Source organism: Oppia nitens, unplaced genomic scaffold, assembly GCF_028296485.1.
Source record: "Oppia nitens isolate AA-2021 unplaced genomic scaffold, nextdenovo-longstitch-racon4-pilon3 scaffold15_pilon_pilon_pilon, whole genome shotgun sequence".
NCBI lineage: Eukaryota > Metazoa > Arthropoda > Arachnida > Sarcoptiformes > Oppiidae > Oppia > Oppia nitens.
Window position 1 is genome coordinate 1617410 of NW_026533194.1, and position 13887 is coordinate 1631296.

Genomic DNA, 13887 nt, shown 5'->3' on the forward strand with positions numbered 1-13887 from the left:
AGTATTAGGACAATGTTTGGCAATTGTTTTGATTGACAGCATATTAGTAATAGACATAAAATAATTGTTAAACTGGAAAACAATTGAAACAATAATTGTTGTCTAAACATGTTTTATGTTGTTATCTAAAAAATTAAAATTATTTTTTTTAAATTTATTATATTAATTATTTTATTTGTAACTTGTTTAGTAATTTGTTAATTAATAAAAACTGTATATACAGTATATTTTTTTAATTATATTATTATTTATAAACAAATTTATTTAAATTATTGTTTTATATATATTAAAACACTTGTTAATTTATTTAATAATTTCATCAACAAAAAAATAAATAATATTTATTTATTTATTAAAAAACCTATTTAGCTGTTTCTAAATAGTCTTAATTGCATTATCTATAAACAAGTTAAAGGGTTGAAAATAATTTTCTTATATATATATATATAAATTTTAGACTAAAATAGTTGGCACTCGTTTTATAGCTAAAAGTCTATATTTACTGTAAACTTGAAAAATGTATGTAAACTCAACTTGCTATTTTAATGGAAATTTTTATAAAACTAATAAATTGTTTATGTAATTCAATATTACTAATACAGTTACTTGATTTATATAAATAAAAAATTTTAACTAAAATTTTACTTAATTATATAGCTTAATGACTGCATGTACAGTAAACTCTACCTAGTCATTTTAGTGGATTTTTTTAAAAGTAAATATTAAAATATATATATTTAAAATATTACTAATACATAATCTACTTTTATAAAAACAATTACAGATAATTTTATTATATAAATATAAAAACTTCAAACTAAAAAAAATTGTTATTGTAATTTAAATTTACTAATAAAATTGCTTCATTTATAAAATAAATTTATTAATTTTTTTTTATAAATATGAAAACTGCATGTAAACATTACTAGACATTTAAATAATAATTTTATTTAAAAAAAAATATATTTTTATATAAGAAAATTACTAATATAGTTATTTCAATTGTAATTGAATTTTTAGTTTTATAAAAATTATAATTATAATTGTTTTAGTACTGTTTCAATGCAATTTTTCAACACGTTTTATAGCTAAATGTCTATTAATAGCTTAATAAAAAATAAAGATTTATACAATTATTTTTTTTTGAAAAAAAAATTTATGTTATAAAATATTTTTTTGTTGTTGTTGTTGTAATAAAAGCTTAGGTATGTAGGGACAGGGAGGTGCCATATCTCAATAACATCAAAATAAATCTAATCACACTATTTTGTTCATAAAAATTAAAAAATTATAATCAAACTACTATATCTCAAAATGTATCTTGGTAGTATTTTGATTTTAATTAATTTCAATTATTAAACAATTATAAACTAGATATAAACATTATTTATAATTATAATAAATTGCCTAGTTTATTTATTTACTAATTGAGATATTAATATAAATAAATTTTCCTATTACAAACTGTTATATATATATATTTAAATTTAAATAATTTATATATATATATATTAACTGTTAATATATATATAAATATATATATAATATCTTCAAAAAATAATAATAATTGATTTAGCAATTTATTATAAACATGAATTTTGAAAAATGTTCTATTTAGGTATAATATATAAAATTATAGTAATTAAATGAAAATATATACCAAGATACATTTGATATATTGTAGTTTTATTTTTTGTTTATTATATACATAATAATGGTGTGTGTGTGTGTGTATGTGTAGATTTATGTTAGGTAGTTTATTGGAGATATGGCTTCCACCCCCATTCCCACCCCACCACCACATCCCTATCCAAAAATTCATAAATTTCTTAATAAATTTTTAGCTATAAAAACTAGTGCCTACTATTTTGTCATATGATTCTATATTTACTGTTAATTACAAATACAATATTTATTTTTGTTTTTTAATCTAATAACTCAAGTGTTTTATGACATAAACTTTATATTAATAATTTTTAAAAAAAAAAATTAATTATTAGACTTATCGTATAATACACTAATGAATTACTGATGATAATAATAATAATAAACTAAATAAACTTATATTAATTGAAAAAAAACATTTATATAACATATAAATGATAATAATTACATATTTTTTCCTTTAATCAACTAATTAAACAAATGTTTATTTTTTTACTAATTTTTGTTGTTATTATTAATGTATTAATATTTTTTCAAATTAAAAAACTGATAACAATTGTTATCAATATTGTAGAGAAAAATATATTTTGAAAAGTTTGATTAAGTTTAATGATTTATTTATTTTTATTTGTTAACCTAGACAATTATTTTTTTTAATTAAATTTAATTTTAATTTGTCATAATTCGTAAATTTTTTTCATAAATACAATTATTATACTATAGCTATATATTATAGTTTATAAATTTGGTTTGTAAATAATTTTTTTTGATCATTTTTGTATAATAATTGTATAGTTAAATAAAGATAATAATCTAAAAATAAATTTATATATAAATAATAAGAAAAAATTATTTGTTTTCAGTGTAAATAAAATTTAATTTAATTATATATATATATAAATTATACTATTTATATACAGTAAATAAAATTACTAAGTAATGCAATAACACAATAATAATTAATAAATTAAGTAAAGCTCTAATAAATTTTTGCTTATATATATACAGTAAGAAACAAAATTTGTTTTTTTTATAAATACCTAAAAATATCTTAAATTATTTTTAAAAAGTTTTATTTTTATTTTTTTTTGTTGCTAACTGTCCACTAATAAAAAAAAGCTACCGTAACTTTCGCTTAACTCAACACTCAAGTTATCATTGTTTCAAACAATTGTTGAGTACCGCCGCCACCACTACCACCGTCGCCGCCGCAACCGTAGTCAATGTCGACAAATGGTGGCCCGACTATAGCAATCATCTGATGTCGGCCACTGGTATTGATTACCGATATCTCGTTATTCATTTGATTGACCAATAGATGAATGCGCTGCTGCTGTTGTTGTTGTTGCAGCTGCTGCTGACCATTGCTGTCCAGACCGTTGCGGTCGTTGTCATCATCAGTGATGGATGAAATGTTGGCCACAATGCCGTCAACAAATGTTGCACATATATCGTCAGCTGCGGCGGCAGCGGTGGTAGTGGTAAGCAATAAATTGGGCGCCAATTGATGAACAATGGCTTCTTCATCACCGTAATCGAGATCAACAACAGCTGCATCAGTAGTCGTCGTTGTTTGTCGACCACCACTACTACTACTATCAACAGCAACAGTATCACCAGTTGTCGATCGGATCCAATAGCGTTTCAATCCGTGTTCCTGTGGTTCACGGCGTCCACCGTTTGAACGCATATAGCTATCGACCCGATCGATGGTACGACTACTGCTTCCCGTAACCGATGCGATAAACTTACGACAATTGACACGTTCGCCCTGCGCTGGCGTCAACATTTCGGCCAACACACGCCTGGTTTCCAGTTGACCGCCACCGATGGCACGCTGTCGCCAACCGTTGACCAATTCCGGATGGGTTTTGCACAACTGCTGGCAACGATTCGGGCAACAAACATCTGCGGCCACATCGGACAACTCGCGCAGTTTTCCAGTGGCCGCTTTGCCCCGTTGTCTGACTACACGTTGACGGCCACCACCACCACCAACACCATCGCTTCCGTCGATCGGTTCGGTCTTTAGTTTTTTGTGCAAAAAATTGTTTGAATAGCCGATCACTCGCTGGGCGGCTCTCTCGCAAAAACGGAGTTCCGCTCTCAGGTATTGTCGCTGAGTTTTGACAAACGCCTCAAATTCGGCACTCTTTTTGTGTCCATTGCCTAAGCCGACAGTTTTCTGGTAACCATCGCCGCCGATATCGTTCACCGAAATTGGATAACATTTTTGTTGACTCAATCGTTTGCCTTTTGTTTGCAAATCGAGCAGCTGTTGGGCCCGCAGTTGTTTGGCCGCCAAACTCTGGTCGCTGCTAGTCTGGTCGCCAATAATGAACTGCTGGACACACGCACACGCAGTGCCCGAGTGTGGCCGCAATGTTGGACAATATAGACGTTCGGCTGCCGAATTGGCCAACAGTTTCGACAATGATCGGCCAAAAGCGCTACAACTGTCCAGATATTTGCGTTTAATCTCATCGACGACGGCCGGACTATTGACCACTTTACCAGCCGATGAGTACTTATCCACGGCTGCAGCCGTCGCCGACAAATGTTTAGCACAATCGCCACAAACGCGTAACCACTTTTCAGCCGACAAGTCGTACCAGCGTTTGGTTTTCAATTGGCGGCCAATTTTCGCCAAACACTTCTCACATTTGACCACATATTTAGATCGGCGGCGCTGTTGTCCCGGTTGTTGTTGTCGTTGTCGTCGGCAACCACTACTAGTCTGGCCATTAGCGGTAATACTACTGTCTGCTATCACGGCCGCCGCCGTCGTCTCATCGTTGGTGACCATCAGCTGTTGTTTGAGCCGATATAGCCGTTCACTACGGCGTCCACCGCCGCTGCCGCCGCCAGCGCTATCTGGCCGCACAAATTGGTCGCTCATATCACTAACGAGAGATGTTGGCCAACACTATATAGTACAACGGCTGTTAAGAGGACAACGACCACAGCTGTTGGTGTGGCCATACATTTATAGGCGGACAACGCGTTTGCCGTAAAAATATTAATAATTATTTAATATCTAATCAATTGTTTTGTTGTTTATGTTTACATTGAAATACATTGAAATAGTTGTACAGATATTTACTAAACACTGCAGTACTTAAAATACAGTGTTAATAGTTAAGTAAGAGTACAGTATGTCAATTGAAAACAGTTGTCTATTAATACTGTATTAAGTAACATTAAGCGCACAATGAAACCAACACTTTGAAAACAAAACATTGAAAAAATAGTATTACTGTCTATGTGTTAGAAATTACATGATGTCATCAATCGTATAATAAACTATACAATTGTTGGTATGAAAGTGTTGGTATGATTGTGCGCTTATTGTAATATTATATTTGATGTACAGTAGTACCGTAAAATCTATTGTATTAGTCGCGACTTATACAACAAAAAAAGTGATCTAGGTTAAAAATATAGACCTGCGACTTATATATAAAAAAAATTCAAAATATTAAAAATTAATTTCTATTTATTTAATAAAATTTTTATCACTAAAATCCTTCAAAATCAGAATCAGAGTCAGTATTGAATGCATTCAAAAAATCCAATTCATTTGAAACTCTTTCATTAGTATTGTCATCAGATTCGATGTCTGTCACCTCATGAGTAACGTCTTGATTGTAATCACAAATACCGGCCTTTTTGAAGCCATTTTTGATACAATCAACAGACACTTCGTCCCAACTCTTCTTAATCCAACGACAGATCTCACAATAAGAAGCTCTTCTCATTGAACCACTTTTAGTGAATGTATGATAGCCTTCAATCATCCACTTCTTCCACTCTTTTCTCAATTTTGATTTGAATTACCGGTTGATAGTTAAGCCTGTAACTTTTTAGTTAATCCTTTCGGTATTACCGCCAAAGTCGACAACATATTAGCCTCCGATTTTGATTTTTCGGTAATATGAGCTGTCATTGAGTCATAAATAACAATCGATTTTTTATTGAAAAATGAGTTTTTTCTTCGTTTCCAAACTAATGACAACCACTCAATGAATACTTCTTCAGTCATCCAACCGCTAGGGTTTGCTTTCACTATTATTCTTTTAGGAAAATCTTCTTTGGGTATCGTTTTACGTTTAAATATGACCATAGGATCACATTTTCCGCCATCAGCAGTGACACGCAACACAACCGTGAAAAAACTTCTCGTTTCCGGTAGATTTTATTTTAACTTCTTTTGCACCAACTGAATCAACTGTGAAATTTCCAATAATATCGAAACTAACCGGTACTTCATCCATATTACCGATGTGTTGGTATTGAACACCATCTCTATTGTTATTCATATAAGCCATAAACTCAGCCATTTTTAGCTCCCAATTTTGTGGTAATTTCTGACCAATACTGGACACAGCTCTGACCGATAACTTGTTTCTCCGCATAAAACTGTTACACCAACAGTCACTGGCTTTGAAACCCGTAATCGACTTATTGATAGCAATCTCTTTGGCTTTTAACTTAATGTTGACTAATGTTACACGAAATCCTTGTTTTCTTTGGTCTAAGACCCAGGTCTTAATTTCTCTCTCGATTTCGGGCCAAAAACACTGTTTTCCTCTCCGGTTTTTTTGTTTGGATTCATTGCCATAAGTATTGATTTAATTTTACGCCAATCTCTGACTAATTTCTCATTTATACCGAAATGTCTTTCAGCCCCTCTATTTCCGTCTTCCAAAAGCAATCACTTCCAACTTCTTCGCTGTTGTGTAAGAATGTCTTACCATTTTGTTTAATGATATCAAACAATTGCTACAATTCAATACACTTTTGATGCATACAAACAATTGACTACATATGACATGAGTTACAGTTTATTAAAAAGTTGTGCGACTTATACATGAGGTGCGACTTATACAACAAAATTATTAAAATTTTTATCAATAAATGACCTGCGACCTATACACCAGATCGACTTATAATTAAGATTTTACGGTAGTAGTAGTGATATTTTGGGCGCAATATTTGTAATAATAATAATAATAATAAATTTATAACAAAAATTATAAGTAAAGAAAATAAAAATAATTTTAAAATTTTTCTTTTATAAAAAATTATTAATTAATTAATTAATTCAATTAAATACAATAATTTTAATTATACTGTACAATATGTTTACAATGTATGTGAGAGTAAATAGGATGATTGATATAGTTTTAAAGTTAATTAAACAATATAATTAAAACTACTAAATAATAATAATTAAAAAATTAATAATTTTTAATCACCACTAAAAAATGGTAATAATAATCAATCAATCCAATCACTACTGACGACAATGTGTACCAAACTCTTGGTTCCACTTTTCATAGATAACTAAATCCTCTTTGCGAACGGTTGGCCTAACAAAGTCCATCGACTTGAGAAAGTCATTGTAACTAATATCCCGTATCTCTTGAGCACTAATATTGCATATATCGTCCATAATTGTCGAATCGCGTATCGGTTCCATAGCTGATTCGCGACACAAATCACGCATATCGGCACACGAATAACCATCGGTCATATTGGCCAACATTTCGATTTCCTGGTCGGTAACCGAATGTTTTTCGCTACGCAAACAATTGGCAACAATCTGCTGCCGAGCTGACGAGTCGGGTAATCTGATATACAATCGGGCATTCAGTCGCCGTCGGGCAGCGTCGTCCAACTCTTGCGGTCGATTGGTTGCACCGATGATCAGTATCTTGTCTTTGTCGCTGTCGGTACCGACACCTTCGTATTGGGCGAGGAATTCGGTTTTCATTCGCCGCGACGATTCGTGTTCGGTATCGCTACGTGTTTTCAATAGCGAATCAATTTCGTCGATAAATATTACCGACGGCTGCCGGGCTCGGGCAACGGCAAACATGGCTCGTATGGTTTTTTCGCCCTCACCTATCCATTTGCTGTTCAACGAGGATACGGTTATCGAAAAAAATGTCGACTTTGTCTGCGATGCTATACAACGGCCCAGAAATGTCTTGCCAGTGCCCGGCGGACCAAACAGTAGTATACCTATTGGTGGTGGTGTTCATAGAAAAACAAATCATTTATATATATATATATCAGTGACTATTATTATGGATTTATCTACGGGTTATACCTTTTGGCGGTTTACGCAAACCACTGAACAGGTCGGGCCGTTGCAGTGGCAATACTGCTATCTCTTTGATCTTGTTTTTGGCAAATTCAAGACCGGCCACATCCGACCAGCCAATTGGTTCCAATTTTGTTATGATCTCATTCTCGATCACTTCAATCAGTTGCGGATCAATGTTACGCAAGTGTGGATCAATTGAATCATCATTTGTTGATTGAGTCGTCTTACGCTTGTCTTTACTGTTGTTGTTGTCGTTGTATTTCATCGGCGGTTTGAATGTATTCTTAACCTCGCGCAGACTTTTGGCAGCTTTTGACATATCGACTGAACCTTTTTTAACGTCTTCTACATATTTCTTCTCGAGTCCAGTCATGAATGCCGTCGACGGTTGTTGTTGTTGTGAGGGTTTCGATGGCTGACTAGCATTGGTGGTCGACACCACCACATCCAGCGATCGGATAATCTTTTGTTTGGTTTTTGGCGATCCCGACGATCGAAATATACCTGAGACTCGTGTCGGCGATCCAGCAGAGCTGGTGATCGGTTTTACTGTATTGGTGGTCATCGAAGGTCCACGAAATGATCCGACTTTATCTAAGATACTTGTTTTTGTTGTTAGTTTAGTTGTTCCTCCAGTGGTGTTACACTTGTTGGTGACCACCGACGATGATGAACACGACGTCGACGACTTCATAGATGAGTTTATATCACAACTGTTGTCCACTATTGGCGGCGGCGACTGCTCTGCCGAAACAGTATTATTATTCAATACAATACTGACCACTTGACAGTCGTCGTAGTCCATTTGTTCGGTAGTTTTCGGTCGAATACCCAGTTTGGCCAACAATTGGCGTTCGGGTAGTTTAGCCAAACGCGACTGAAAACGGTCGCCGCCACTGTGTTGTTGACTGCCGCCGACAGTTTCGGACCGACTACCGACAAACGAATTCTTGCCGTCCTCTCTGTCCATTTCGGTGTTCAACTCGTTCATCAGCTGACAGCGAAACTGTTGAAATTGGTCAGCATTTTGGCGGCTGTGGCCACCACCACCACTATTACCTGTACCAAGCGGTCGATGTTGACCAGCGGCTGCCGTAACGGCAAACAATGCCGATCGCAATGCATCGGACTTCGAGGCCAACTGTTCGGACATTTCGCAGTCAATCAGATGGTCGATGTCGGGCGTCATCATCGCCACCGGTCGGCGATGATTGTGGTCACCACTAGTTAGCGATCTAGTATTGGACATATCGTGGTCATCGGCGGCGGCAGCGGTGGCCGAAAATGTTTATCCGATTATTATTATTAACTATTAAAACAATAAAATCAAAAACATATTGTCATTGAATTGAAAACACTATTTAATACTAATTGTATGAATCAATCAATCAATTGATTGATTGCGCGCTTGAAGTATGAATATAAACAAACAATTGTCGCAATAAAAAACAAGTTATCTAACAAATAATTTCCTGATGAAGTTTAAGTACTATTTAATACAATATATATATATATTTCTATTAAATTGTATTGTCTTATATAAAAGTACTAAAAAAATTATAACATATATACAGTTTAGATATATATGAAAAATTAGTTGACGTTTTTTATTTGTATTGTTATTGACATTATTTATTAACATTAATATATCTATCATATGATGATTCTATTGATATCATTATATCATTAATATAAATATTTATGATTTTATTATTTTAATATTATTATTATTTTCCATATAATTATCAATCAATCAATCAATTAATTTATTTTTAATTTTTAACAATTTTTATTTGTTTTTATCATTTATTATCGTAAAACTGTAATCAAAATAATAATAATAATAATTTTTTTTTGGTTTTTTTCTCATTATTTTTTTTAAAAGTTAGTTATCAAACAATTTTATTATTTGAAAAATGTTTTTAATTATGATATAAAAAAAATCATTTAATTTTTTTTTTTGTTAATAAATTAATTAATACTATAATATAATTAATAATTAATTAAATGTTTATTTGTTATCATTATTATTGTTATTATTATTATTAATGTATTAAACAATTGGCAAAACAGCTGTTTGTGTGTCAATTGTGCGACCAATTTCAGTGACCACTACTACCGACTACTGTGAGGACGGACAACACACCCGACGGTGACGTCCGAACAGAAAACAATGTCCGAAAACATAATGTCGATCAACAACAACAACTTGATTACCGTAGAGGACACGGACAATGATGGCCACCATCACCACCGCCGTCGCCACCAGCCGTTAGACGCCAACGATCGACGGCTACCGACAAGTGATGATAATACTAATCAAGAAAACCCGATACTCAACGCCACGGCCGACGTTGACGCTGATGATCAACACCGATCTGATCGGCGATCATCGTCGCCGCCGCCGACGACACCAACTGAGGCCACACCGCACATGAAAGACCGTTTCAGGCGTCGACTGAAATACTATTTTATGTCACCGGCCGACAAATGGCGAGCCAAACGACGCCAGCCGTGCAAACTGGTCGTCCAAGTGTTGAAAATCATTTTGGTCACCATCCAGTTGTTTGTCTACGGCTACGACATGTCCGCCCATTTGGCCCAAGAGTCCAATTCGGTTATTGCATTTCGTGAACTATTCCTATCCAATTGGGATCCCGTACGTGAAGTGATGGCCTATCCGCCAGCGGCCGGTCCTTTCGCTGTCTATACGCGTCAAGATTTTTACGCCTCAATAGACTACGCTATCGCGCAATACGCCAACATTACCTCAGCCAGTGTCGGCTCGTTTGGCTACGCCATCAACTCAACCGATCGAACCGGCCGTAATATGTCCGACATTCTAGTCCGGCGCCAGCACTACAACAAAGGCGAAGCCCGACCGAGCGACTACTACTACGAATACGACAATCAAGTGTTTACCGATGAACTAGCGATTGGCGAACTGTTTCCGCCAAACGATCAGCGCTGGTCAACCGAGTTTAGTTCGCTAAAGTATTTCGATGACCACAATCGTACCGTACTATTTAATCGGTTGCTGACACTGGAACTGCTGTTTCCGTTGCGTACGATTTATATCAATTCGATGGCCGACTATAATCGGCCGAAATGCTACGACCTGAACGTATCGATTGTTTACGACAATCGCCAAAACGATGGCCAAATGTTGGTCGAATTGACCACCAGTCGTCAGCGACATCTGTGCAACGGTAATCTGGCCGACAATAATCGGTCGGACGGCGATTGGCTAGTCGTTCGGCAAGTACTGAATTGGTCGGTAATTGTATTCAGTTCCGTATCGGCCGTACTATGCCTGCGATCACTATATACTGGTCAAGTATTGTGTTGGCAAACCCGCCGTTTTTTCAACCGCTATCTGAGCCGGACGTTGACACTCAGGGAACTGCTAGACTTTGTCGACCTATGGATTGTATTGATTATCGTCAACGACATACTAATCATTAGCGGATCAGCGCTGAAGATGAGACTGGAATCTCGTGTGGCCACTGCGGCCGGCACTGTCCGCTACAATACTGTTTCGCTGTTGTTGGGCGTCGGCAATCTGTGCGTGTGGACCGGTTTGCTCCGGTATCTCGGATTTAGTCACAAATACAATATACTGATACTGACACTGCGCCGAGCGGTTCCCAATGTATTGCGATTCATGTCCTGTGCGTTCATACTCTACGGGTTTGTTAATTAAATTTTTGTTTACTTGAAAGCACCGGTAGATTTAGTTAACTTTTTGTTTGTTTGGTTTGGTTTTTTTCAACAGAGGCTTTACACTGTGCGGTTGGCTAGTATTGGGTCCATACCATCTGAAATTTCGTACACTTAGCCGGGCCTCTGAGTGTCTGTTTTCGTTGATGAACGGCGACGACATGTTCGCCACATTCTACATAACTGAGCCCAGAGGCGACCTACTAATCTGGTGGTTCAGTCGTATATATCTCTATATGTTTGTATCGCTATTCATTTATGTAGTACTCAGTCTGTTTATTGCATTGATTATGGATTCGTATGAAACAATTAAGGACTACTATGAAAACGGAATGCCACTCAACGATCTACAGGTGCCTTAATATACTGTATTAACCTAAAGGACTGATTTAGCTATTTATTTGTTGAAAACTATATTTTTTTGTAATTAAAAAATTTAATTTAAATACATCTCTATTTGATTTGTTTGAACCAGAAATTTATAGCCGAATGCACTGACGAGCCGTCGAGTCGGGCCTACACTGAGGACAGGCATACGACTATTGCCGACACACTTAACTGTTTTGATTGTTGTCGTCGTCCCAGTCCTAGCCGTAATCGTCATCACAATCATTCACAGCATAATACTACTAATAGTTATCACAGTTTTTAAGATAAAACAAACAAACAAACAATCAATCAATGGACACAATAGCACAACAACAAAAAAACATATTATTTTTTTTACAATGAGATTTATTTTTTAAAAATTTTATCCCAACTATCCAACTACCCCACCCCTTGTTATCTACCCCCACCCCCAATTAATACTCTAGTCAATAGTGAGATGGATATGAATGTATAATAATAATTATAATCATAATAATATTTGACCCACAATAATATTTTTAATATTATTGTTATTATTACATATATAAATAATTATTTTAATAATTAAATATGACTTATTATTTTTTTTAATAATAATAAACAAAAAAAAATCATACAATTTTATGAGTAAATATTATTTAAATAATAAATTTATATATATTTATTTTTAATTATTAATTTGTAAATGTTATTGTTAATGTTAGTTGTACAAAAAAAAATAAAGTTACGGTAATGTTATTTTATTTTTAAAAAATTAAAATACTTTATTAACTTATATATTATAGCAATTTAGAGGTCAAAACCAATAAAATTATTGTTTGAGTTTTGTTATTATGAAAAAAAATTGTTAATAAAATAATTATTTTGTCTTTTATGGCCACAATCTGTATATATATATATAATATATATTATATATGTTATACAAGCGTTTACTTGTCCGCCAAAAATTGTTTATGTTATTTATTATAATTTTTTTTAGATTTTTATTTTATAACTTACTTATATATTATTTAGTTATAAAAAAATAAAAAAAAAGTGTGTATTTAATAAACGAAAATTATTTAAACAATTTTTGCAAATTCATGGAAAAAAACATTTTATTCTAATTGTTTTTAATAAAAATATTTATGTCAAATATCTTAGAACTTAGAATAATTAAGGAAAAATTGACCATGAACATTAATTGACAATTTTTTTTTTAAATAATAATTTAGAAGTAGGATTGCCAAAATCAAAGTTATATACCAATTATCATAATTTAAAAATTATCTTAAAATAGTATTCTATTGTATAAAAATTTTTAGGTTATTAATTAAATAATTTTACCTTAATTTTGATGTAAATTAAACTATTTTTTTAGTGAGTTTTAGTAAATAATTCAATTTTAATATATATTAAAAACACTACAAAAAAAACGTAATAAATCTAAGTTATAATTATAATTTTTTTTCAATGAGGGGGGTGTAATTATTTTCTCCATAGCCCTCCTATCTCCCATTCCTTAAACCTTGATTATAAAATATTAAATTTATATACTATTTTTTTTAATAATTTTTAATACAATATAACTTTGTTTTTAGTATAATTTATATCATTATTTGTATTTATTAAATAAAACAAATTATTCATTTAAATTATTTTTTATATCGATATTATTTTTATATTAAAACTAATTATAAGTTTTGAGTTATATCTTATTATAATTAATATTTATAAAAATAAAAAGTAAAAGTAAAACATTTATTACTATATTTTAAACTCATATGTAAATTTGATAGCATTTGGCAACTCTAAGTAATTTTTTTTTATATAAGTATAGATGTCTAACAAAAAAATTTCCACATAAAGTAAGTATTGATAAACTTATTTTAGATTTTATTTTTTAAAAAAAATCATACATTATATTTAGTGTTTTATTAGTAAAACTGTTTTAATAACAGTAATAATAATAATTTTTTTGTAAAATACAATTTATTAAATGAATAAAAAGTTAAATTAAAATATTTAAAAAAATAATAATA

At 32.5% G+C, this 13887-nt stretch overlaps 3 protein-coding genes across 3 annotated transcripts; 1 reads left to right on the forward strand and 2 right to left on the reverse strand.

Moving 5' to 3' along the window:
* Positions 1-2770: 2770 nt before the first annotated feature.
* LOC128963833 (uncharacterized) lies at positions 2771-4766 on the reverse strand. The gene has a single exon (XM_054310358.1). The coding sequence runs from the start codon at positions 4562-4564 to the stop codon at positions 2813-2815; it is 1752 nt and encodes a 583-aa protein (XP_054166333.1). The 5' UTR covers positions 4565-4766; the 3' UTR covers positions 2771-2812.
* A 1041-nt stretch (positions 4767-5807) lies between these two features.
* On the reverse strand, positions 5808-9162 carry LOC128963284 (fidgetin-like protein 1). The gene is made up of 3 exons (XM_054309791.1): positions 7781-9162; positions 6970-7692; positions 5808-6166 (listed from the first exon to the last, which is right to left on the reverse strand). The coding sequence occupies exons 1-3, from the start codon at positions 9024-9026 to the stop codon at positions 5808-5810; spliced, it is 2328 nt and encodes a 775-aa protein (XP_054165766.1). The 5' UTR covers positions 9027-9162.
* A 673-nt stretch (positions 9163-9835) lies between these two features.
* Positions 9836-12366, forward strand: LOC128963818 (mucolipin-3-like). Its single transcript, XM_054310353.1, has 3 exons — positions 9836-11467; positions 11553-11850; positions 11973-12366. The coding sequence occupies exons 1-3, from the start codon at positions 9951-9953 to the stop codon at positions 12147-12149; spliced, it is 1992 nt and encodes a 663-aa protein (XP_054166328.1). The 5' UTR covers positions 9836-9950; the 3' UTR covers positions 12150-12366.
* Positions 12367-13887: the final 1521 nt, after the last annotated feature.

Coding starts and splice junctions, on each gene's coding strand:
- LOC128963284 (XM_054309791.1), bottom strand. CDS start 9,026: ATGTCCAATACTAGATCGCTAACTAGTGGTGACCACAATCATCGCCGA. Junction 7,693..7,780: donor TTTGCGTAAACCGCCAAAAG/GTATAACCCGTA, acceptor CACCACCAATAG/GTATACTACTGTTTGGTCCG. Junction 6,167..6,969: donor AGAGTTTGGTACACATTGTC/GTCAGTAGTGAT, acceptor GTGTAACATTAG/TCAACATTAAGTTAAAAGCC.
- LOC128963833 (XM_054310358.1), bottom strand. CDS start 4,564: ATGAGCGACCAATTTGTGCGGCCAGATAGCGCTGGCGGCGGCAGCGGC.
- LOC128963818 (XM_054310353.1), top strand. CDS start 9,951: ATGTCCGAAAACATAATGTCGATCAACAACAACAACTTGATTACCGTA. Junction 11,468..11,552: donor TGTGCGTTCATACTCTACGG/GTTTGTTAATTA, acceptor TTTTTTCAACAG/AGGCTTTACACTGTGCGGTT. Junction 11,851..11,972: donor TGCCACTCAACGATCTACAG/GTGCCTTAATAT, acceptor TGTTTGAACCAG/AAATTTATAGCCGAATGCAC.